At 52.7% G+C, this 22124-nt stretch overlaps 1 protein-coding gene and 1 long non-coding RNA gene across 4 annotated transcripts; one reads left to right on the top strand and one right to left on the bottom strand.

The window, feature by feature from the left end:
* The first annotated feature begins 25 nt into the window (after nucleotides 1-25).
* On the top strand, nucleotides 26-15991 carry LOC109694971 (uncharacterized). Of its 3 annotated transcripts, XR_012443131.1 has the most exons (5): nucleotides 26-342; nucleotides 3692-4510; nucleotides 6972-7058; nucleotides 7724-7782; nucleotides 15782-15991. It is a non-coding gene; the product is annotated as an uncharacterized lncRNA (long non-coding RNA). The 3 variants fall into 3 exon arrangements; XR_012443132.1 differs by lacking the exon at nucleotides 6972-7058 and having other exon boundaries at nucleotides 27-342; XR_012443130.1 differs by lacking the exons at nucleotides 6972-7058; nucleotides 7724-7782 and having other exon boundaries at nucleotides 28-342.
* Nucleotides 5378-21552, bottom strand: Pigq (phosphatidylinositol glycan anchor biosynthesis class Q). Its single transcript, XM_020176555.2, has 11 exons — nucleotides 21397-21552; nucleotides 15990-16688; nucleotides 12962-13093; nucleotides 12681-12801; nucleotides 10747-10873; nucleotides 10310-10463; nucleotides 10081-10192; nucleotides 9538-9618; nucleotides 8822-8936; nucleotides 7421-7482; nucleotides 5378-6574 (listed from the first exon to the last, which is right to left on the bottom strand). Exons 1-11 carry the CDS (start codon nucleotides 21531-21533, stop codon nucleotides 6422-6424), a joined length of 1893 nt encoding a protein of 630 aa, XP_020032144.1. The 5' UTR covers nucleotides 21534-21552; the 3' UTR covers nucleotides 5378-6421.
* Between the last annotated feature and the right edge of the window lie 572 nt (nucleotides 21553-22124).

The raw sequence follows: 22124 nt of genomic DNA, 5'->3' as shown, positions 1-22124 counted from the left end.
CTTTCTCCTGGGCGGGGCGTCCTTGGGGGGCGGGACTTCCGCCGGGGTGTGGACGGCTGCTGTGTGCTCAGGAGCGTTGTAGACGACCGAGTTCCGCCTGTGAGCGGAGCCTCCAGGGACACTTGTAGGGACAGCTCTTCTGGGAGAGGGCCTGCGGCATGGAGCCGGTGTCGGAGCAGCGATGGCCACAATAGACCCGACGGACCTCAGGGCAAACCTGGGAAGTCGGCAGCTCGCCGCAGGTGCACTCGCAGGTGGCCGATTCCAAGACTGGAGTCCAGTGACCGCGTTCCTGAGCGAGTATTCGCACTATCCTGTAATTTACAGCCAGTAACTCAAAAGGTAAGCGCAGAATTCCTCATCATGTAGCCTTCTGACCCGTCCGCAAGAAACCTGTACGTGAATGTTCGTAGGAAACCGCTGGAACGACCAGCCAGGTAATAACTGAAAGTTACGTCCACACGGTGGGGCGTGTCACTCACCTATAAAGAGGAACGAAGTACTAACACGTGAATGAGCATCGAAAACATAAATATTACGTGATTCTACTTGTATGCCATGTTCAGAAGGGGCAAATCCACTACACAGTACAGTAGTATTTGTCAGGGGCTGGGGGAAGGAGCAAGGGGAGTGACTGCTTAGCAGGTACAGGACTCTTTTCTAGAGTGATGGTAAGGTCACCGAAAATCATTGAATTGTGCATATAGGGTGCCTCAATAAAGCTGTTAAAATTATCTAACAAGTGGGGTGCGGTGGTGCATGCCTGTAATCCCAGCTACTTGGGAGGCTGAGGCAGAAGGTTCAAAAATTTGGTCAGCCTGGGCAACCTTGCCTAAGGGGGATAAAAAAAAAAAAGAAAAGAAAGAGAACATGAGGGCTGGTGATGTGGCTTGAATAGTAATGCACTTATCTAGCAAGCACAAGGCTGTGGGTTCAAACCCTAGTATAGCAAAAAGGGAAGGAAGAAAGGAGGGAGGAAGGAAAAGAAGGAGAAATACAACAAAAAGAAGGATGTCATCAAAGTTGACCCACATGCAGCCCTTTGGGGACCAGAAGCTGCTGCTGCATATGGCTACAGGAGAGTTAAGACTCCCTGGAAACACAGATCTGTGCAGAGGCAGCAGTCCAGAAGTGGCCATTCCCTGGACACTGGATCACAGCAGATTCACAGAAAGGGTATTGTCATCACCATGTGCCCCCCCATAGGCTGGCAGGGATGCTCCCAGCTGCCACACCTCTCCCAACTGCTGGGCAGGCAAGGAACAGGAGCAGGCAAGAATCTCCTCCCAGAGGGTCACTGAACCCAGGCTGCACTTCCAGCAGTAGGTGACCTTCACACAGAGCAAACCCCTGGATGGGCAGAGCCAGACCAAGTGACACCATCCTCACCCTCAAAGCTGAAGACATGACCTTTGTTGAGCATGTAGCCACATGGACACTGTTTGGTTTGAGGAGACTTCTGTGAGGAGCTGTCCCTCAGGTGGGTGGCAGCAACTGACGAGTAAGCAATGAGCCTTCTTCACTTGCTTTCAGGGAGAGGCTTTCCTGCTGTCTTCTTGGTCAGGTTGTGCAGGACAGGGGATCCTGTGTCCAGATGGCCAGAACCACACTGAGCCTTCCAGACAGAGCTGTTCATCTCATTCATAATCCCCAAAAGAAGTTGTCCTGTGCATTTCTTTGGGCCATGTCCTCCTTGTGGGAGTGGCCATTCCCTGGTCACAGCAGATTTACAGAAGGTGTACACTCATACACACCATTTTTACAGACCAACAGCAAAACAGTCGTGACTCTCAGCTGATGAGGAGCAGGGAACTGAGTTTCCACAGAGACCAGAGACTGAGCACTAACAACTTGATGGCCAGGGAGGGCTACTCTTGCAGAGAGGCCACCATGCCCAATTTGAGCCCAAAATCTGGTCTGTAGTTCCCATCCCCTACAGAACCTGTGAAGTCTGAGGGCCTTTTTCCAGGGACTGGAATCAACGTAGGGGTGATGTTTCTTCATGGTTTCTGAGGCTACCTGCAAGGGATGGTAGGAAGCCAACTCCAAAGACTGAATCACAGGCACCTGTAGTGATTAATTTCTAGCGTCCACTTGACTGAATTAAGGAACACCTAGAGAACTGGTAAAGCAATCCTGGGTGTGTCTGTGAGGATGTTTCCAGAGAGATTGGTCTTTGACTCTGAGTGGACTGAGTGGGACAATCCAACCTCAGTCAGTGGACCAGGGACCCACTCAGACAGCAGAAGCAGAGGAAAGGTAAAGTGGTCTCTGTCCTGGAGAGACACTTCGGCCCTAGATGGCAGAAATCCGGGTTCTCTAGTCTTTGGACCCCAGGACTTCTCCAGTGGCTCCCTTAGGTTCTCAGACCTTCAGCCTCCAACTGAGGGTTACATCTTTGGCTTCCCTGGTTCTGAGGCCTTTGGACTTGTACTGAGTCATGCTAGCAGGGTCAGCCATGGTCCCAGGGTCTCCAGCTTAGACAGGCTGTTGTGGAACTTCTCAGCCTCCATAATCACATGAGCCATTTCTCCCTGATAAATTCCCTCTCAAATATCAGTTCTCAAATATCTCTCAAATATCCCTTTCAAATATCATTGCCAAGCTAAATATCAGTCAGAGAGAGATACTCTCCAGTAATAGTATTTATTTGGAAACAGCAGGGTGTGGCAGTGAAAATATACAACTATAATGAACTATGGATGAGGCAAGGGGAAGCTTTTAAAGGCAAATATGAGGATTACCTAAGATAGTTTGAAATAATAACCCTTGGCCACAGGGATTAATAACAAAGATGACCTCACTCCTGCTGGGCAGATGTCCTTGCAGAGCACTTTTGGTATAAGGTCCTGGTGTAGGGTCTGTGAGCATGTGGCTCCGGGAGTCCTTTGTGATGGTTACTATCAGGTAATCATGCCTGAGAACCTTCCTACAGGAACCCATATGGGCATGAGGCAATTGGCCCACTGGGAAGGAGGGCTGGTGGATAGAGGAGCTGACCTCCTGTGCAGTTGCAAGGATGCCTACTAATGCCAGGAAGGCTAGGAAGGGACAGAACACTATCTCTGCTGTTGGCATGCCTCAGACCACAGCCAAAGCAGCTAAAGAGAGTAGAAGTATGACCTAGATTTCCACTAGGTCAGCCCCAGCCTGGGTGCCTATTTGTAAGGTTGTAGAGCCCTGAGCAGCATGCATCTGATAAACACCTACAGTCTCCTTTGTGGCTCCTACACCCACTGCCTCCAGGCAAGGACAAGGATCAGAACTCCAGACTCAGGTTTTGTCTGACCAAGTGGGTAGGGTGGGGGACAAAGGGATCTGGGAGTTTGCCTGCTATGGTTTGAATGTGTCCTTCAAAGAGTTATGAAGAGGAGGCTAGAGTCCAGAGCAGTCCCTGGCCTAGGTCTCCACCAAGAGTCAGTGGAGACTTGATCCCCAAATTCATGTTAATTATGGTTAAGCCTATGGAAGGTAATTAGAGTTAGATGAATGGGGTCATGAGGTGGGGCTCCCATAGTAGAATTAGCAGTTTTGTAACAGCAAGAGATCTGGTACACTTGCTCTCTGCCTATGTGATGTCATACACCCATGCTGTGATGCAGCAAGAAGGCCCCCATAAGATACTGGTGCCCTGCTCTTGGACTTCCCAGCCTCCAGAACCATAACCCAAATAAACCTCTATTCTTCACAGATGCCTGGTCTCGCATATTCATTATAGCAGCAGAAACAGACCAAGAGAACACCTCGCCACCCTGTGCTATACCAAACCCTCAGAAGGCTTGGAGACCACCCACTGGGGCAAGCAGACCTTCGCCCTGAAGCACTGTGCCCAAGAAGCTCAGGAAGTACCCACAGGTGTGGACCCCCAGCCCTAGACAGTGTCAAGGAGAGGTCCCACTAGTGGACAGAGCCAGAAATCTTGATGGACTCTACAGCTAGTGGAAAGAGAATGATGAGGGATGGGCTATTTGCCTTGTCACAAGTGTCTCCAGACAAGTTACTCTAATTACAAGGAAGGTGACTTTGCTGTGGGAAACCTGGCAGAAAGCTACCTGAACAAGTGATCAGTTCAACAGCCTCAGGGATGGACAAGCAGACATCATGTGCCTCCCAAGGCAACACCCTAACCAGAACAGCAGTGCTTGTGTACTGTTCTGCCACAAACCCATGAGCTGCATCTCATCATGAGAACCATCAGACAAACCCAAATAGGGACACTCCTCTGCAGGTGGCATCTCTTAGTGGCTGCAAGTGGCTACAGTGGCCAGTGTTCCCTTAGCCTGCTCTGGTGCCAGGCCCTGACTGGCCCTTGAGGGATGGGCAGACAGCCCAGCACCCTGCAGAGGGAGTGACAGCTGCCAGGCAAGTCCCATGACAAGGCCACATACAGAAGTGGACTGGGCCAAGGGCAAGGACCCTTTCCTAATGGAGGCCAGGAGGAGGGGTGAAGAGGCAAGAACCAGTAGCTGAAGGAGTAGAGGTGGGCAGGCATAGCAGGGAGACAATGCAGGTAAGACATTTGGCAGCCTGTGTGCAACTGAGCCCCAATATCTGGTTGCCAGGAAGCCCAAGTCAGAGACCTCTGCACTTGGGGCCCTGGCTGTGGGACCCACCTGGAGAGCAGCACCCAGCATCCCATACGATGAAGCTCACTTTTTTATTTCCCAGTGGGACTGGGGTTTAAACTCAGGGCTTCCCACTTGCAAAGCAGGCACTCTACTGCTTGAGACATACCTCCAGTCCACTTTGTTCTGGTTATTTTGGAGATGGGGGTCTCACAGACTATTCTTCAGGGCTTGAACTGCAATTCTCCCACTCTCAACCTCCCAAGTAGCTAGGATTACAGGCATGAGCCACTGGCACCCTATCTGGAGGCCACTCTTGGCAGGCTCTGGGTAGACAGTCTTGTGAGGGGTACCTTAGCCTCTCCAGAGGGACCCTTGATGGAAGCCCAGGCCAGAGAGCTGCTGATGGGACTCTCTGGGCTACAAATCCATCTCTATAACCTGGACAGTAGGCAGGAGGCCCTGGGCTCCTAGATGCTACAGAATGGTTTCATTTCAGTACAAAGACTGGCCCACCCTGCATGAAGACCACGTATTCATCAAAGCCAGCAGTGGCCAACCCTCTGCCCTAGGAGCCAGCCCTTTATGCTGCATGAGGCTGTGACCAGAGGCCCTGTGCCCAGGTCCATCCACCTGTGCAAGGATATCACGGGCGCAGGGCCTGTGTACCCACCAGATCTGCTACAGGCCTCAAATAGGAAATAGTCATGGTATTCACCTCACAGCAAACCCAAGTCCTCTGGGAAGTGTCTGCATCCACCCAGCCCACATTCCCTGTCTCCCCGACCTACACACACATGCTATGGGAAAGGCCCAGTTAGTGCTCCAAGCGCACAGGTTTTATTTTCACCACAGTAAAAGTCAAGTTCAGGACCCATCCCTACCTTCACTTTTCACTAGGTGCTTAAGAGTTGCTATAGCCTGCAGCAAAGGAGTATGGGAGGTGGACAGTCCTAAGTGCCCTCAAGAGACAGGCAGGAATCACTGCTCCCTCCTGCCCATACCAGACATTTTCACATCATCCAGCGCCCTCAGGCATCCCCCCTCCCAACTGCCTCCCCAGGGCCACCAACACTGTGGGCTGCAGAAGTGCCTGCCCTAGGAAGGAGCTGCCTCCATCTGCAAGAAGCCAGAGAGGAGATGGAAGATTTTTCTAAAAGACCTGTCATCACAGGGACACTTGGCAGGATCAAGGGAGCCAGTTGGGTGGGCACCCAATTTTTCAAAAAGGCAATTTGGGCCACCCCCCATGGCCTAGCTTCAATCAAAGGAACAACCAATGGCCTTCTAGCAGCTCTTCGCAAAGCAATCTCCAGGAAACATCAACAAACAAACCCAGCAAGGTTCAGGGTATGAGGGGCTGACCCATTGGGCTGGGAGTCAGCAGGTGCTTCAATCCCCATATTGGGGGGGAGGGCGTGTTCCACTGGAGCAGTTGGAAAGCCTCAGGAACTCAGGAGTGCATCCTGGGAGAGGTACCTCAACCCCACCTAATAGGGTGACAGGGTGGGACCCTGGGAGCAGCCAGGGAGACCTGCCAGCACACTCCACAGGGTCTGGGTACTTCTCAACAGGTCTAGGGGCTGCTGGACATCAGGCCAAGACCACAACAGACCAGGAAATAGGTCCCAAGGTAGATGGTACTAGAAGGTCAGTGCAGGCTGGCAACTGGCAAGGCCTGCAGAGGCCCCAAAAGCCAGGGTGGGAACTTAAGAGTAAGGTCCACTCATACTCCAGAGCATGTGGAGTGCCTGGTTGGCCCTTACATGGGATGTGTGCTGTCCCCAAGGTCAATGCCACCCTGGAAGAGAGGGGTGATGACTGTGCAGTGGTGCTGTGTAGGCTGCAGCTGGGCCTCAATCCTGCTTGTCCCCTCTCTGCCTCCAAGGATAGATAAGCTCTCCAAAGAATAGCTTGCGGCACAGGGAGCCCCAAGAATGCTTAGGGTGACAGCCGCAGCTGGGCAGGCGATAGGTGTGCACCACACGGCTGTAGGGCAGGGGATTTATCTGGAAAGACAGAGCAGTGGTCAATGGGGTGAATGGTTAGAGGTACTTGAGTGTCTGAAAAGCAAGCATTGGGATGCCAGCCTGGATAACCCTCGGGGATATCCCTGGACTGGGCAATTGTGAGGCAGGGCCATCTGGGCCCACACATGCCCTCAGCATGCCTGTGGCACCAGCAGGGCAGACCCCCAGGATCAGGGCAGTACACTCAGACGTCAGACAGATGCTCTCCTGAGGGAGAGAGGTAGGGCAGATTCTCTCCACCCCAGGATCAACTCAGCTAAGACCATGCAGATGCCTCAGCATCTGGGAGATGACATATTGGGACAAGAAGATCTTGGCTGAAGAGGCATCTTTACATCTGGCAAGTCACCCAAAGATGCCCTTCTCCCCTCTGCAGGGACCAAGCATCCAGGACTGTTTAACATGAAGTTGCCAACTGTCCAGCCTGACAAAGAAAACCTGCATGACCTGAGGCCTTTGTTAAGTCAGTTCTGTTTCATCCAGACCTTGAACCCTGTAGAGCCCAGGGCAGGAAACAGGACATAGGGCCAACTGGCACCCCTAGATGTATGGCTCAGGGCAGGGGGACCCCATCCACATTGGGCACTTAGGTGCTGCTCGGTGGGGGAGCTCAGACATAGTGGATCATGGTTCCCAGAGGTCTTGGGGGCTACCCCTGTGTAACCTATCCCTGAGCTCTGCTGGGCTCTGCTGACCATACCTGACCCCAAGATGGCATGACAATATCCAGGACCCACAACGGCTAACCCTAGCTTTCCTAGAACCAGACAGAGCATGTTGGGAGGGGATCCCTGAGTAGCAATGAGGGGCAAAGGGAGGCCTTACCTGCATCAGGAGGCGGAGGGGCCTGCCTGCCTCATGCTCCAGGACTCGAAACTTTACACCAGCTGCAAGGAAAGCAAAGTGCTTAAAAGTGAGGGTGACAGCCCTCATCCCCCAGTATACATGGGACCCCACAGACAGCCCCCATGGGTGGGTTCTATTGTGTGCTGTGGGTCAGCAGAAGCTGGTGTGGGCAGAGACCTCTGACAATGGAAGCCCCTTTGTCTGAGCAGCAGTTGGATGGCAGCAGGCCTGTCTGGGAACACACAACTCTCTTGACCCCCACCCTTCTGATCTCCCCTACAGAACATCACTGGGAGACAGAGGAGTGCCCTGCAGGCAGGGAAGAGCTGGCAGGGCATCAGGTGAGCACAGGCTGTGTTCTTTTCTGGACAGGATGTGGATTTTCTCATTTAGCACATAGGGCACTTGCTGGGTGGTAGCTGTCTTGTTGGCTGCTCAGTCTTCCAACTATTGTGTGTTTGGTGACCCACAATGTTCCTGGCCTGCAGTTTGGGCTCCTAAGTGTAGGAAATCCCAAGGCGGAGGCTCTTGAAAAGAATAAGAGCTAAACATTATTTGATGATGAGGCCCCAAGGCAAACATGGTGAGGGAGAGAAGAAGCAGTGTCTATGGCCTTTCAACCCTGGTGTGGCATGGGCTGCATAATAGGGAGGAAGGAGCCCCACACCCCAGGCTGTCACAGGGCTTGCTTTGCTCTACTTGGGCCTCATATTCTGAAGTGAATAGGGGTGGGGCAGAGGGCACTGCACTGCAGATGGGTCCCTGGCCTGGGTCACCTGGGCTGGGTGGAGAAAGTAGCTTAGAAAGATGTTCTTATAAGGGTTTGTGGGTATCCAGCAGCAAGCAGCCACCAACCTGAGGAGGCAGACCTTAGTTCAAGGCCGATGAATGTTCATGGCTCTGAGCTGGCTGGGAGAGCCAGCTGGGCATGCTAGTCACCTTGAAGGCCACCTGAACTGGTACAAGACACAGCCAGAAAATCCTCAGGCTCTCTGCTGTTCCAAAGCCCCAGTCAAAAGAGCTGAGCCAGAGCCCCATCCTAGCAGGGACAGTTGAGGTGGCGAGTGTTGACTGCAGACAATGTAGGATATTCCTGTTACACAGGGTCTGACTAGCCTGGCAACCCTCACCCCAGCCTGTCCCTGCAAGACTGAGAGGCACCAACAGTCACATAGCCCACACAACCATAAGGAGATGCCTCCAGTCTATGTATCTGAACCCCAGCTCCATGAAGCCTTTCACTCCTGGTCCGACAGATGCCATGGGCTAAGAGGGTCTTCCTTCCTGAGGTGTACAAGGCCAGAGCACAGGTACTGTTGCAGGGTCCATGAGTGTGCATTCCACCTGCCAAGAGCCAGCCACCTAGCACACAACACTTACATGCCAGCCTGTAGGGCCGGCAGAGTCGAAGACCAAGTGAGTATAGCGGTAGGGAGTTGATGAGGTCCACAAGCAGATGGATCAGGCCCTGCACAGTGACTACCAGGAGCCGGAGCTGCAACAGAGGTGACATTCAGGGACACATTGGACATGCCCATGAGCAGAGCAGCCTGACAGGGTCCAGAGCCACAACAAAAGGTGACCAGAGGCTCAAGGATGTCGGGGAAAGCATGGATCCCACTATGAGTAGAGCACAGAGCCCACCTTTGGGTCCGGAACCTAAGGCCCAGGTGCTAGGAGGCAAGAGGGAAATAGCAGCTCTGCTCCAGAATGGAGCTGGAAGCAGTGTAGTTGACCAGAACAGAGACTGCATCCCACAGTCCCACACACTGACTGGCCTGGACTACCTGGGTGCTGCTCATGGCCTGCTGACAATCTCCCATTGACACTACTTATCATTACTCTACCTACTTACCATGGGTCCTGCCCTCCCCTGTAGCCAGTCATGTGCCCCAGGGTAGAAGGAAGTGCTCTCCTCAGAGTAGGACTTCCAACTGCTCCAGAGCCAACACACAGTTCCCAGAGTGTCCAAACAGCCATGCTAATGTGGCCAGCAGCGGATGGATAGCCTGCCCACTGCTGCCTAGCTCATAGGCAGGGCTGGGAATGACCATTCCAATTACTGTAGGCTCCAAGAAGTGAGGTGCAAGGCTTACCAGGGTGAATACCAGGTAGTACAGGGCTGTGGTAGGTAGTAAGAAGACCAGGATTGTGAAGAGCAAGGTCCCAATGAACAGCTGCAGGGAGAAGGGGCCAACAGACCTAGCATCACAAGACCTGGCCAGGGGTACCACTCTCCTCCCATCCTGTAACTACAGTTGGGACCTTTCAGCCTCCTGAGCTAACTAGGGACAGCCTGCTCAGACAGCTTTCCCAGAAGTATATCCATGTGCCCTGTGGACCTGGGGGCTGGTGGAGAAACCAGCCAGCAGGTGCATAGCCACACACAGTATTAGGAAAAAGTGCCCGTCAGATATGGGTAAGTGAATGGGACAAGACAGATCAGGCCCTGTGCCTGGGGCCCAGAGGTCAATCTCCTGGAGGCACCTCCCCCAAGGCTAACTGTAGGACAGGAGTAGGCTGCCCCCTGGAGGTGCTCAAGCAGCTGCCCTAGCCAGGCAAGCAGGACTGGAGACTTCAGGTCAGCTAGCAGGCCAGTTGCAGCCAGGAGCTCCTCCCTCCACAAGCCCTGCAGGTACCTGGTCAAGGTCATAGGAGCAGGAGTCCACCCGCTGGCGCAGAACATTCCACTTCTTCCCCCGGAACAGACGCCAGAGAGAGGATAAGCCATAGATCTTTAGGCAGTATAACCTGCAGGGCACAGTTCCATGAGGGCCAGCTGGGGTCTTGCGCCATGTTGCACCTCACCCACCCACCACAGAGCCTGTTGTGTGCACCCAGGACTTGCACTCAGGGAACATGGCCCACCTGGCACCGTAGACGTAGAAGCAGTAGATATGGAAGGTGAGAAGGGCGATGATATCCGACAGGATGGACAGGGCGACTGTCAGTCCCAGGCAGGCTGAGAGGCCCACATGCCACAGGATGCGCTCAATGAAGGGGGACATGAGGTGGATGTAGCCTACAGGATGGTTAGTCCTGAATGGGGTGCCCAGAAAGGCACAAGGACCCTCAGTCCCTCTGTCCCTCAGTGAGGGTGGATGCCTGAGGCTTCAGAAAACTGCAGGTACACAGAACATACCACTGGCTCTGACCCTCAGCCCAAGCAGCTAGCCCAGCACAATAGCCTTCACACACATGGGAGGCCAGGAAGTGGAGGCAGAGGGGACAGGGACTGGCTGGGGCCCCCCGCCCTCTTCAGTAAGCACTTATGGGCCACCTTACCCTGTGTATCAGGTACTCACTGATCCATAGGTGTATATGGTACAAAAAGAAGCGGCCCAGCACCTGGTCCAATGCCCGGTTCATCTTGAGTCCAGCAGGAGCACCCATCAGCCACTGCAGCAGATGCTGGAGCTCCTCAGCCACATGCTGCAGGGACATGGGTGGTGGGGATACAGGCACTTGGGGACCAGTGTTCATCCATAATGGGCTCCCACTCTGGCCAACCCATCTGAGCAGGGCAAAGGCAATCAACACTTCCTTCCCTACAGAGTTCAGACTATTGTCTTCTGTTAGGAGATAGGCACAGGGTTTCCCAAACTTGTCTGGCCACGGAAACCTTCCAAGATGACTTCTGGGATTTGCGTCTGGGGCCTTTCCCAACAGGCCCAAGTGCATAACCTGGGCAACCGACAGTTGCCCCTGGCCCTCTGAACTGTGTTCTCAATAGATGAGAGCATCTTTTCCACCTGAGAGCATCCTTCATCTTCCCACCTCACCACTTTGGCCCCTGGGCCCACAAGGGCCCTCGGTCCCTCACACCTGAACATGGTCCATGCTGGACAGACCCTGGCTCACCTCAAGCCCTATAAGGGAGCCTATGGGCCAACGAAGTCCTCTTCCAAATACCCCACCCCACCACCTACCATCAGAGGACTGGACAGCCCCGGGGGTAGGGGAGATGACCTCAAGTGAGAGGGTGTCAGGCCTATCAGGGACCCAGGCAGCAGGTGGGAACAGTGGAGGGCAAGGGTCCAGGCAAAGGACAAGTTCACATGAGGGCAAGAGACAGCACAGAGGCCTCAACAGCAAACAGGGAAACAGTTCTGGCTGCCCAGAGAAAAGTGCTGAGCACTGCTCCGGCCATAGTGGGTAAATGCCAAGTGACCCTTGGCTTCACTGCCAAACTAAGGCCACCCCACAGGCCTCTCCCAACCCCATGCTATGCCCTCAGTCATGTCAGACAAGCAAGAGAGGGAACAGAACACTCTTTATAAATAGAGCTTATTTAATATTTAAAGGATAAAAGCTTGGCAGCAGGAAGAGACTTCATTTTTTAATTATTTATATCTGAGCAATTTTGCAAAAAGGAGGTCTAAGACAAAGTTGGTCAAGAGGTAGAGTGTAGAACAGCCAAGCTCCTTCCCTTCTCCAGCCCCTTTCCTCCTGGGCTGGCCTCCCCATGTCCCCACAGTCCTTAAGGAGTGAGAAGCACCCACTCCTGCCCCACTAAGTCCTGGTCTGGCCACAAGCAGACTCAGTCACACCTGCAGCCTGCATGCTGATGGGGCAGAAGCTGTACCCACAAGGAGGCTCCTAGAGACCTGGGGGTAGACTAAAGAGCCAAAGTGACCACCCTAAGGAGGAAAACAAGCTCCTAATAGGAGAGAGAGGGCTTTAGCTCCAGGAAAGGGAGAAGGAGATGTTGAATGCTCCGAGGCAGAGTGGAAAGGCAGCAGGTGGATGAGAAGGGAAGAGTCCACCCTTCTCTCCCTTTGTAACAATCCAAACATGTTACACTGACTGTGCAGGGCAAAGTCAGAAACAGAAAAGAAGCTTGTATCTTTGGCTTTCAGCATGGGAATTACAGGATCAGCCTGGGAACAGTATGATATGCCCTGCACACAGCCCTGGGTCCTGAGAGGTCTCCTGAGGCTGGCTGCAGAGAGTCCCACAGAGCAAGTTGCAAGGGAGAAGGAGGTAATGGAGAGCCTTGACCCTAGACCCACTAGGAGAGAAAGCCCCAGCCCCATTGGCCCCCAGACACTGCCACCTTCAGGAGGGGATGGTGGGCACTTGGCAAACACTGTTCTGCAAGACACAGGTACCAATGGCCCCCAGGAAACCTCTCTAGGTCAGGGACATGGGCTATGTCTCTAGGGCAAGGACAGGGAAAAGCAAAGGGACTCTGCTACCCAGAAGGGATTCCCCACCCCAAGGAAGCTAATTCACTCACATCAGCCACGGGGATGAGGGCATCAGCCAGCTTTCCAATTCGATTATTGCTGTGTAGCCAAGAGAGCAGCAGAAGGCCGAGGGCCACGTCCAGGAGCACAGAGACCAGAATGTTGGCCTTCCTGCAAGAATGGTTGGCAAGAGCAAGTGTGAGGCAGCCAGGGCAGCCCTAGGGAGGCCTGGCTGGAGGATCAGCACAGTGGGCCTGGTGCAGAGCAGGGGGGGAAGGGGCAGGGTCACAGCCATCCCACCTTGCAAAGGAGACCCAGGGCAGGCCCGCACCTCATCAGCTGGGTGGGGTTCTGGGCCTTCTGGGTACTGAAGACAAGCGTGAGGTGCTCCAGCCGGTGTCGGAGCTGCTCAAAGGTGGAGAGCTTGCTCCCAATGAAGGGCAGGGGCCACAGCTTCCACAGCCTGTGAGGAGCACAAAGATTCAGACCTGTGCCTTCTGCCTTCATTTGCTGCCTGCCAGTGCCCCGCACTGGACAGAGAGGAAGGGCCCAGCTGAGCCTGAGGCCCTGTGGCCCATTCCAGAACTCAGTAGGGTGGAAGCAGGTGGGACAGACTGATGCAGCACAGTAAGGAGGTGCAGGTGGGAGAAGGCAGCACTCTGAGTGCCCCCTCTCTGTACACTTGCCATTACTAGAGAACCTGACCTCCTCACAGAACCTGAAGCACATGTCAGCCCATCAGCCCAGCCAGGCAAAGCTGTGTCAAGATGATCTAAAAGTAGGAAGCTGGTCACCTCCTGCCCACCCAGGACTTACCCTGCCTGCCAGATGGTTGCCCAGAGGCTCAGCAAGGGTCTCTTGGGCTGACCTAGCTCCCCAGTGAGAATGGATTTCTCACAGGCAAAAAAGGCACTGAGACACTTCCAGACGTTCATGCTAAGGGACGATGTCTGCAGGCAAAAGTGGAAGAAAGCTGCTGCCAGCAACTCAGCTGTACTCATGTAGAGAGCCAAGACAGTAGCTCCCACAGGCAAGGAGACCAGCATGTTGGCCTTCCTGGAAGGCAGTGTCAGTTGGGAGCCCATATTTCCCATTCAGAGACTCTGCTGGGCACAGGAGAGACCTAAGAGCTCCTAAGAAGTGCAGAGCTGTGACTAACCTCATGTCTAGAACCTCGACAGGAAGGAGCAGGTCTCAGTCTTAGAAGGTTTATGGAAGTGTGTGTGTGTGTGTGTGTGTGTGTGTGTGTGTGTGTGTGTGTGTGTGTGTGTGTGTGGTTGGTACTGGGATTTGAACTTAGGGCCTACACCTTGAGCCACTACACCAACCATATTTTGTGATGAATTTTTTTCAAGATAGGGTCTTGAGCACTATTTGCTCATGCTGGCTTCAAACCACGATCCTCCTGCTCTTTGCCTCCTAAGTAGCTAGGATTGTAGGCATGAGCCACCAGTGCCCAGCTTATGGGCCTGTCTTTTTACAGAGTATCTCTGAACCAATTCCAAGAATGTACTGCATTCAACAGAGCCTCCCCATTCTAATCACCAACCAAGCAGGTGACCTCTCACTGGCCACATGGAGACCCCCACCTGTGCAGTGATCTCTCCAAGACTGCAGATTGGCTCTGCATGGTTCAAGCCCCCAACAATACCCCTGGAGCTGTCTGGAAAAGGACACAAAAGCACAAGGGATGGAGGGGCTCCACTCCTGTAGTAACAATCATGCCTTGCCTGAATGTCAGAGCTCATAAGTGACCTATCAACAACCAACAGTTGCCTGACAGGCTGATCAATATTTGCTGCATTTGGGCAGTTCTAATCTTTCTTGGGTTCTTTGAGGTGACAGTAGACAGCAGAATGACTTAAGCAGTAGAGTGCCTGCCTAATAAGCATGAAGCCCTGAGTTCACACCCCAATACTGCCAAAAAAAAATAAAAAAAAAAAGATAGTAATACCTTCTCCATCACATCTGACCTTGATGACACATACCTTCACCTAATTAATCCCAAGACTACCATGAAGCCACATCAAGATCCCACCAACAATTGACTGGCTCAAGTACTACAGCACCCGTTTTGTAAGCATGAAGCTCTGAGCTCAACTCCCAGTCTCAAAAAAAAAAAAAAAAAAAAATATATATATATATATATATATAAGCTGGGTGCTGGTGGCTCACACCTGTAATCCTAGCTCCTTCAGAAGTTGATTTGCCCAGTTTGAAATCAGCCTGGGCAAATACTTTGCAAGAGCCCATTTCCAAAATAACCAGAGCAAAGTGGACTGGAGGTATGGCTCAAGTGGTACAGCACCAGCTTTGCAAGTGTGAAGCCTAGAGTTCAAACCCCAATCTCACAAAAAGAAAAAGATCCCAGAAGCTCCTACCATCCAGGTGTGTTCTCAAAGAACTGACAGGAACTCTCTTCCTAGAGCCCCTGGTAAAAGGGCAAGGCAGTCCCCTCATCCAACAATGCAAATCCTTTGACGCTAAGGGGAGTGGGCAACTGAGGGTGAACCACAGATGCTCCCCATGCACAAAAACTCCAGGGAAAGTTCTCAGGGAAGCTGGGTGCCAGAGGCTCACACCTATAACCCTAGCTACTCGGGAGGCAGAGATCAGGAGGATTGTGGTTCAAAGCCAGCCAGGGCCCTATCTTGAGAAAAACCCATCACCAAAAAGGGCTGGTGGAATGGCTCAAGGTATAGGCCCTGAGTTCAAACCCCAATACCACAGAAAAAAAAACAAAAACAAAAACCAGGACTCATCACTTGAGCCACCTGCCTAACAAGCATGAGGCCCTGAGTTCAAGCCCCAGTACTGCCAAAAAAGAAAGTTCTTCTCAGGGAGAAAGGGTTCCCCAGGTTCTAGCACCCCCAAGGCCCGCCCTAAGGGCCTTTCACAAGGGTCAGAACCCAGGTACCTTGCAGTGACTCTGTGGTGCTGCCATCACAGGCAGATGGCTGGAAGAGAAGTGAGGGACCACTTCTCTCCTGCAAGTGAGCAGTACAGTGCCCAAGACCTAAGGTGACAGAGGTCAAGGCAGCAGGGAGGGGAGGCACCCTGTGTTCTCAAAAAGCAGACAACTCCTGAGCAGGGTAGTATCCCTAGCAGGCAACAACTCAGGTCTGTGTTTACTGTCTGATTTCTCTTTTAGGGACGTGAGCCATCTGTGGTTCATCCTGTACAGTGGACCCCACACAATCACTAAGGCTGCTGCAAAACTGGATCAGCGCCAGGAGTAAGTGACACAGGAACCGAAACCACCACTGGGACATCCTCTAAAATGCCCTACATACAGAGGGGTGAGCCTACAACTCTTGGGAGACTGTTTGCCACACATTTCCCAGCCCCAGGGCACCTACCTGCAGATGCGGGCAGCCGAGACCAGGGACAGCAGAGAAGCCAGGAGCAGGCAGACAGGCCCCGAGGCTCGCTTTGCCAGCTCCACAAGGATGCTGGTCTCCACTCCCTCTGACTGCCAGTGGCTCAGCCGCACGGGGCCCTCATCAAACTGGTCACTGCAGAAAAGCACCTCGCTACGCGCCACTGTGCCAAAGACAGCAGCCAGGCCCCCAGCACTGGCCGTGGCATCTCCAGCCTGGCGGTCAGGCAGGACTGCAGGTGGGTGCAGCCAAGACAGCAGCACCTTGCGCTGGTCATAGAAGATGAGCATGACCTGGTCCTCACTGGGGGAACCAGAGATGGCAGGCACCTGCCGGCGGGTGGCCTTGCAGCTCCAGAACTTGCTGCCCTTCTCTCGGCATAGTTGCAACCAGGGCTCATGGGAGAAGATGGCACCCAGGCCCTCCAGGAAGTGGCCCAAATCCTCCTCAGGCTCCTGCTGGCGGTGACACCAGGTGCCAAGCACAGTCACACCAACCCGGCTAACCTGCTGTACCTGGGCCAGGAGCTGCTTGACCTGGATGGGAATGAAGGGAAAGTGTACCACAGCCAGGACCACAGCAATGCTTTGCTCCGGGACCCACCGTCCTACCAGCAGGCCACTGTCTGCCGAAGCACAGCATGTGGGGAAGAAGGCCTTGAGCACCATGCCGGGAACCCTGAAAGAAAGGGGAGAGGGTTGGTGTGGAGCTGGTACTGCTCGGTAGCTGACAGAACGTTGGCCTCAGGGCATGGCACGTCCTGACAGACATGTCACCTGACTGCAGAAAGGGCAGCTTAGCTGTGTGTTTGCCAGTAAAGGCTATCAGCCATATCACAGTGACAGCTCCTCAAAGGCCAGCCTGAGCACTGCCTCATAAAGCAGAAGCTGTGCATGCCATGGCAAGTCAGTGCTTCCTCCTATACTGAAACACGCAGACTGAACCAAGGCAACATGACAGGCCCTAGCACATACCACCTGACAAGGGTGTGTTGGGATGAACACAAGGTTGTTTTTTGGTTTTGTTTTTTATGGTACTGGGGTTTGAAGTCAGGGTCTCACACCTACTAGGCAGACACTCTACCACTTGAGCCATTCTGCCAGCCCTGTTTTGAGGTTTTTTTTTTTTTTTTTTTTGGTGTGCCTGGTGTTTGAACTCAGAGCCTCACACTTGCTAGGCAGGCACTCTATTACTTGAGCCACTCCACCAGCCCTTTTTTGTAATGGGTTTTTTTCGAGATAGGATCTCATGAACTATTTGCCCGGGCTGGCTTTGAACTGAGATCCTCCTGATCTCTGCCTCCTGAGTAGCTAGGATTATAGGTGTAAGCCACCGGTGCCAGGCTGAACACAGGTTTTTAAGGATCCTGAATAGAGATGTTTCTTTATGAATAGCACAGGGAAAAGCAATCTTGACAAAGTAACACCAATTACAGCTTTAACAAATCAAGATTTACATATTAAGCTAGCAAGAATAAAGATGAAAATTTAAAACCACCTGCTTTTAAGCTGAGGGAAACCAGATGCAGGTACACTGCTGCCATCAGTACAGGTGTATAGGGCCTGGAACACAAACACCTCCCTACACACAGAGACTTGAAGGAGTCTCCTCCTCTGTGGCAGGGAGGGTGTCTACCTGCTACCATGCTCAGGAAAAATAGGCTCAGAGCTCAAAGCTTCTACCTCCACACTCTGACCCTCCGCCCTACCTGCAGTGGGCCCTGAACAGCACCCATCTTTCCCTGGATCCCAGGCAGCAGACAGCATTTCCTCTCCTTTATGATGTGCTTCTCACATGATAAAAGCGAGAGCACACAAGGGAGGGGTGAGGATAGGTAAGACACCTAAAAAACTAGCTAGCATTTGTTGCCCTTAACGCAAAGAAACTAAAGCAGATACCTTAAAGCAACTGAGGCCAATAGGAAAAGGGGAACAGGTACTAGAGAAAAGGTTAGATCAAAAAGAATTAACCTATACTCCAGAGGCACCTGCACATCCATGTTTATTGCGGCACTATTCACAATAGCCAAGTTATGGAAACAGCCAAGATGCCCCAGCACTGACGAATGGATTAAGAAAATGTGGTATCTATACACAATGGAATTTTATGCAGCCATGAAGAAGAACGAAATGTTATTCGCTGGTAAATGGATGGAATTGGAGAACATCATTCTGAGTGAGGTTAGCCTGGCCCAAAAGACCAAAAATCGTATGTTCTCCCTCATATGTGGACATTAGATCAAGGGCAAACACAACAAGGGGACTGGACTTTGAGCACATGATAAAAGCGAGAGCACACAAGGGAGGGGTGAGGATAGGTAAGACACCTAAAAAACTAGCTAGCATTTGTTGCCCTTAACGCAGAGAAACTAAAGCAGATACCTTAAAGCAACTGAGGCCAATAGGAAAAGGGGACCAGGAACTAGAGAAAAGGTTAGATCAAAAAGAATTAACCTAGAAGGTAACACCCACGCACAGGAAATCAATGTGAGTCAATGCCCTGTATAGCTATCCTTATCTCAACCAGCAAAACCCCTTGTTCCTTCCTATTATTGCTTATACTCTCTCTACAACAAAATTAGAGATAAGGGCAAAATAGTTTCTGCTGGGTATTGAGGGGGTGGGGGGGAGAGGGAGGGGGCTGGAGTGGGTGGTAAGGGAGGGGGTGGGGGCAGGGGGGAGAAATGAACCAAGCCTTGTATGCACATATGAATAATAAAAGAAAAAAAAATACTAAGGGAAAAAAAATAAAATAAAATAAAATACGTGAAAAAAAAAAAAAAAAAGAATTAACCTAGAAGGTTACACCCATGCACAGGAAATCAATGTGAGTCAATGCCCTGTATAGCTATCCTTATCTCAACCAGCAAAAACCCTTGTTCCTTCCTATTATTGCTTATACTCTCTCTACAACAAAATTAGAAATAAGGGCAAAATAGTTTCTGCTGGGTATTGAGGGGGGGAGAGGGAGGGGGCGGAGTGGGTGGTAAGGGAGGGGGTGGGGGCAGGGGGGAGAAATGAACCAAGCCTTGTACGTACATATGAATAATAAAAGAAAAATGAAAAAAAAAAAAAAAAAAAAAGATGTGCTTCTCTAACCATGTAGCCATCTAGACATAGTGGGAGCTCATGGGCCTTGGAAGTATAAAAAAAAGTCATGTTCTCTCACAGTAAGGGAACCTTAATGTGGCGTCTGAGCAGGAAGAATAATTTAAACAAGCTAGGCACTGGTGGCTCATGTCTGTAATCCTAGCTACTTGGGAGGCTGAGATCAAGAGGATGGAGCTTTGAGGTCAACCTGGGCAAATAGTTTGCAAGAACCCATCTCCAAAATAACCAGAGCAAAAATGGACTGGAGGTATAGTTCAAGTGGTAGGGTCCCGAGTTCAAAACCCCAGTCCCACCAAAAAAAAACCAACAACAACAACAAAAAAAAAAAAAAAAACATTGCTCTAGCTATGCACCTTTTCTTTCCCAGAAATGAGGACTGTAGGTTTCTTCACAGGCCTCTCTGTGAAGCTTGGCAGACTTTCTCATTCCTCCACCTGAGTCCCTGACAGCTCTGACAAAGCAGGACCACTTCACCCAGAATGACAGTGTGGGGCTTCTGGACTGGTTCAGCGGTGTCTGGGCACCCACATTTGCCTTATTCAGGCACTGAGCACCCCATGTTGCTACATAAAACAGCAGCCACCCGGAGTAAAGTCAGAATCCACACCTGAGAGAAGCACATAGACCTTGGACTGAGCTTAGGTCTTCAGGTCCAGTGCTCACCAAGCCCTTGGAGATGAAGGGACAGAGAGGGTCACATATGCTGGAGGGGAGCCTCACACAGACACAGATGGCCAGAGCTTAAGAGACCATGCTGTAGCTGCTCTCCTCCCTGCAGGAAGACCAGGCCAGGCTGGAGGGTCCAGGCCTTTCAGGCCAGCTTGGGAAAGAAGCCTTTCAAAGTCATGGGTTCTAACTGAAAAGGCTACCTCTGGGTTGAGCCACAGAACTCCCAAACACCCCTCCCCCACAATGAACAGAAAAGGCAGAAAACTAGTGGATGTCCACAAAGGAAACCTGATGCCCAACACAAGTGCTGCCCAAATTCCTATAGTCAGCTTCAAGGTCCAATTTTTCTTACTGCCCCTTCTGTAGGGCCTGCCTCCAGAAGCCCACTGGGCACCAGAGCAATTCTTCATAGAAGGGACCCCGTGTGTTTGGTTGACTGCCACAGGAGACCACCCAGCACATTCCAAATCTTTCAGTCTCAGCCCGTCAGGACACCAGCTTAGTGAAATTACACCATCATGCCCTCCCAAGGAACTCCTTTCATAGGAACTAAGAAAAACAGCTCATGGCTTTTGCTAGAAGAACTTCCTTGATCTAACAGTAAACAGATGATTTGAGGGGACTGGTTATTTGGTGTGTTCACATTGGGTAAATTCAATGTGTTGTACACAGGATGCAGTTTACCTCAAAAGCCAAACAAAACAAGAAGCTCCTCTTGTCTAAGGAAGAAGAGTGGAGGACAGAGGTCAATGTTCTGATCTTGGGGTAGTGAGAAAACGCAACAAGTTATGGGGCAAATTCCCATCTCCACTCCTGCCTCAGCCTCAGGAGGGACTGAAGTGCGAAGGAGTGTGCTCACTCGTCAGGCTGCGGGGGATCCAGCAGCCTGAAACAGATGAAAGAGCAGGCGATCGATAGCAGAGAAGGTGCGAGACTGGAGAGAGCTGGCAGAAACTTGGGCGATATGTGAACACCTTTAAAGATGCTGATTAAAAGACCAGCCAAGCCCGGAAAACCTCCTGTGCTAGGAACCAATCAGTTCCCTCTAAAACAGCCCATTCCCAGGCAGGTCAGGTAAAAAGAGGCCTCAGAGAGCCTCCCCACCCAACTCCGAGTCACAAGTCCATCTTGGGAAACAGAAGTACTGCCCCGTCCTCCCTACATGAACAGATTTGGGGGACACCGCACCGTTGAAATCCTCCTCTGTGAATCCTCATGAGGATTCATTTTTACCCCCACGTTGTTTAGAAAAATCAAAAAATACCTTCTTGCCTTGTGAAAACATGCTTTCCCCCCTCATTTCAGAAGAATGGAGGTGAACCGGGTTCCGCCCATTCTCGAGGTCAGAGACAAATCCTCCAGCTAGTCGGGCGCCTTCACGCTCAAGGCTGGAGGACCGACCCGTCCAGGGCGCCACCTGGGCCTGGCGACGGGCTCTGGGGAGACCACGGGCGCTGGTCCCTCCTCCCCGGTCGCGGGGCGTCCCCATTCGCCGCCGAGAAGACAGGCGCCGAGCGCCGATGGCCGGCGCGGCCCGGGGAGCCCGTCGCTCCCCGCCCGGCCCACCGTGACCGAAGGGCCTCCCCCCTCCTCCCCCCAGTGCTCACCGGCTACTCCCCCGGCCCGCGCCCCCGAGCGGAGGGGAGGGGATGGGGTTGGGGACCACGTCGGGCGGGCCCGGGCGAACAACAGCGCTCGGGGCCCCCAGGCCCGCCGCGGCCGCGCCGCGGGACACCAGCCCCATTTCCGCCCGCTCCGCGCGTTGCCACGCGACGGTCCGGCCCCCAAAGGCGCCCGGGCTGCCCGCCGGCCGCGCCCCAGCGTTCCGAGCGCTCAGAGGCCCCGCCCTGCCCCCACGTCGCAACCATCCTGAGCTGCTTCCTCACCTGAGCGACCCCTTGGACTCTCTTTACCCTGTCAGGGTAAAAGGACCCTCAAACTCTGCATGGAGTCGCTAAGAAGCTGCCCCCCGCCCCTTGCCCCAGGCAGGTGCCCTCCCACACTGCTCTCTGCAGAAGGGCTAACCCAGACCCTGTAGCCCAGCTGATAAGATCAGCCCAAAGCTGCCCAGGAGGGCGCGCACAGGCGCCCAGGCCCCCTGCTGCCGCGGGAGCAATACCCCAACAATGCAGCAACTAACACTTGCTGAGCACTTATTGCCTGTGCTTTCCTTCATCTACCCACTTAACCTCCACCCATAGTGACCAGGACATATTGCAAGAACCTTGACAGTTTAACGTCCTAAACTAAAGACCCCAGTGTCCTGGTTGGTAAGGCTGAGCGCCACCTCACAGCCTGCAGGGGCAGGACCAGGCACTGGTCTCCTACTCTTTCC

Source organism: Castor canadensis, chromosome 17 (assembly GCF_047511655.1).
Source record: "Castor canadensis chromosome 17, mCasCan1.hap1v2, whole genome shotgun sequence".
NCBI lineage: Eukaryota > Metazoa > Chordata > Mammalia > Rodentia > Castoridae > Castor > Castor canadensis.
This window is presented reverse-complemented; position numbering and strand designations above follow the sequence as displayed.

What these genes read in the sequence shown, in the direction of transcription:
- Pigq (XM_020176555.2), bottom strand. Translation starts at nt 21,533, where the DNA reads ATGGGGCTGGTGTCCCGCGGCGCGGCCGCGGCGGGCCTGGGGGCCCCG. An exon ending in CCCTCATCCCCGTGGCTGAT is followed by an intron (nt 10,874 to 12,680) that starts GTGAGTGAATTA and finishes ATGTCCCTGCAG; the next exon opens with CATGTGGCTGAGGAGCTCCA. An exon ending in GCTCCTATGACCTTGACCAG is followed by an intron (nt 9,619 to 10,080) that starts GTACCTGCAGGG and finishes TTCTCCCTGCAG; the next exon opens with CTGTTCATTGGGACCTTGCT.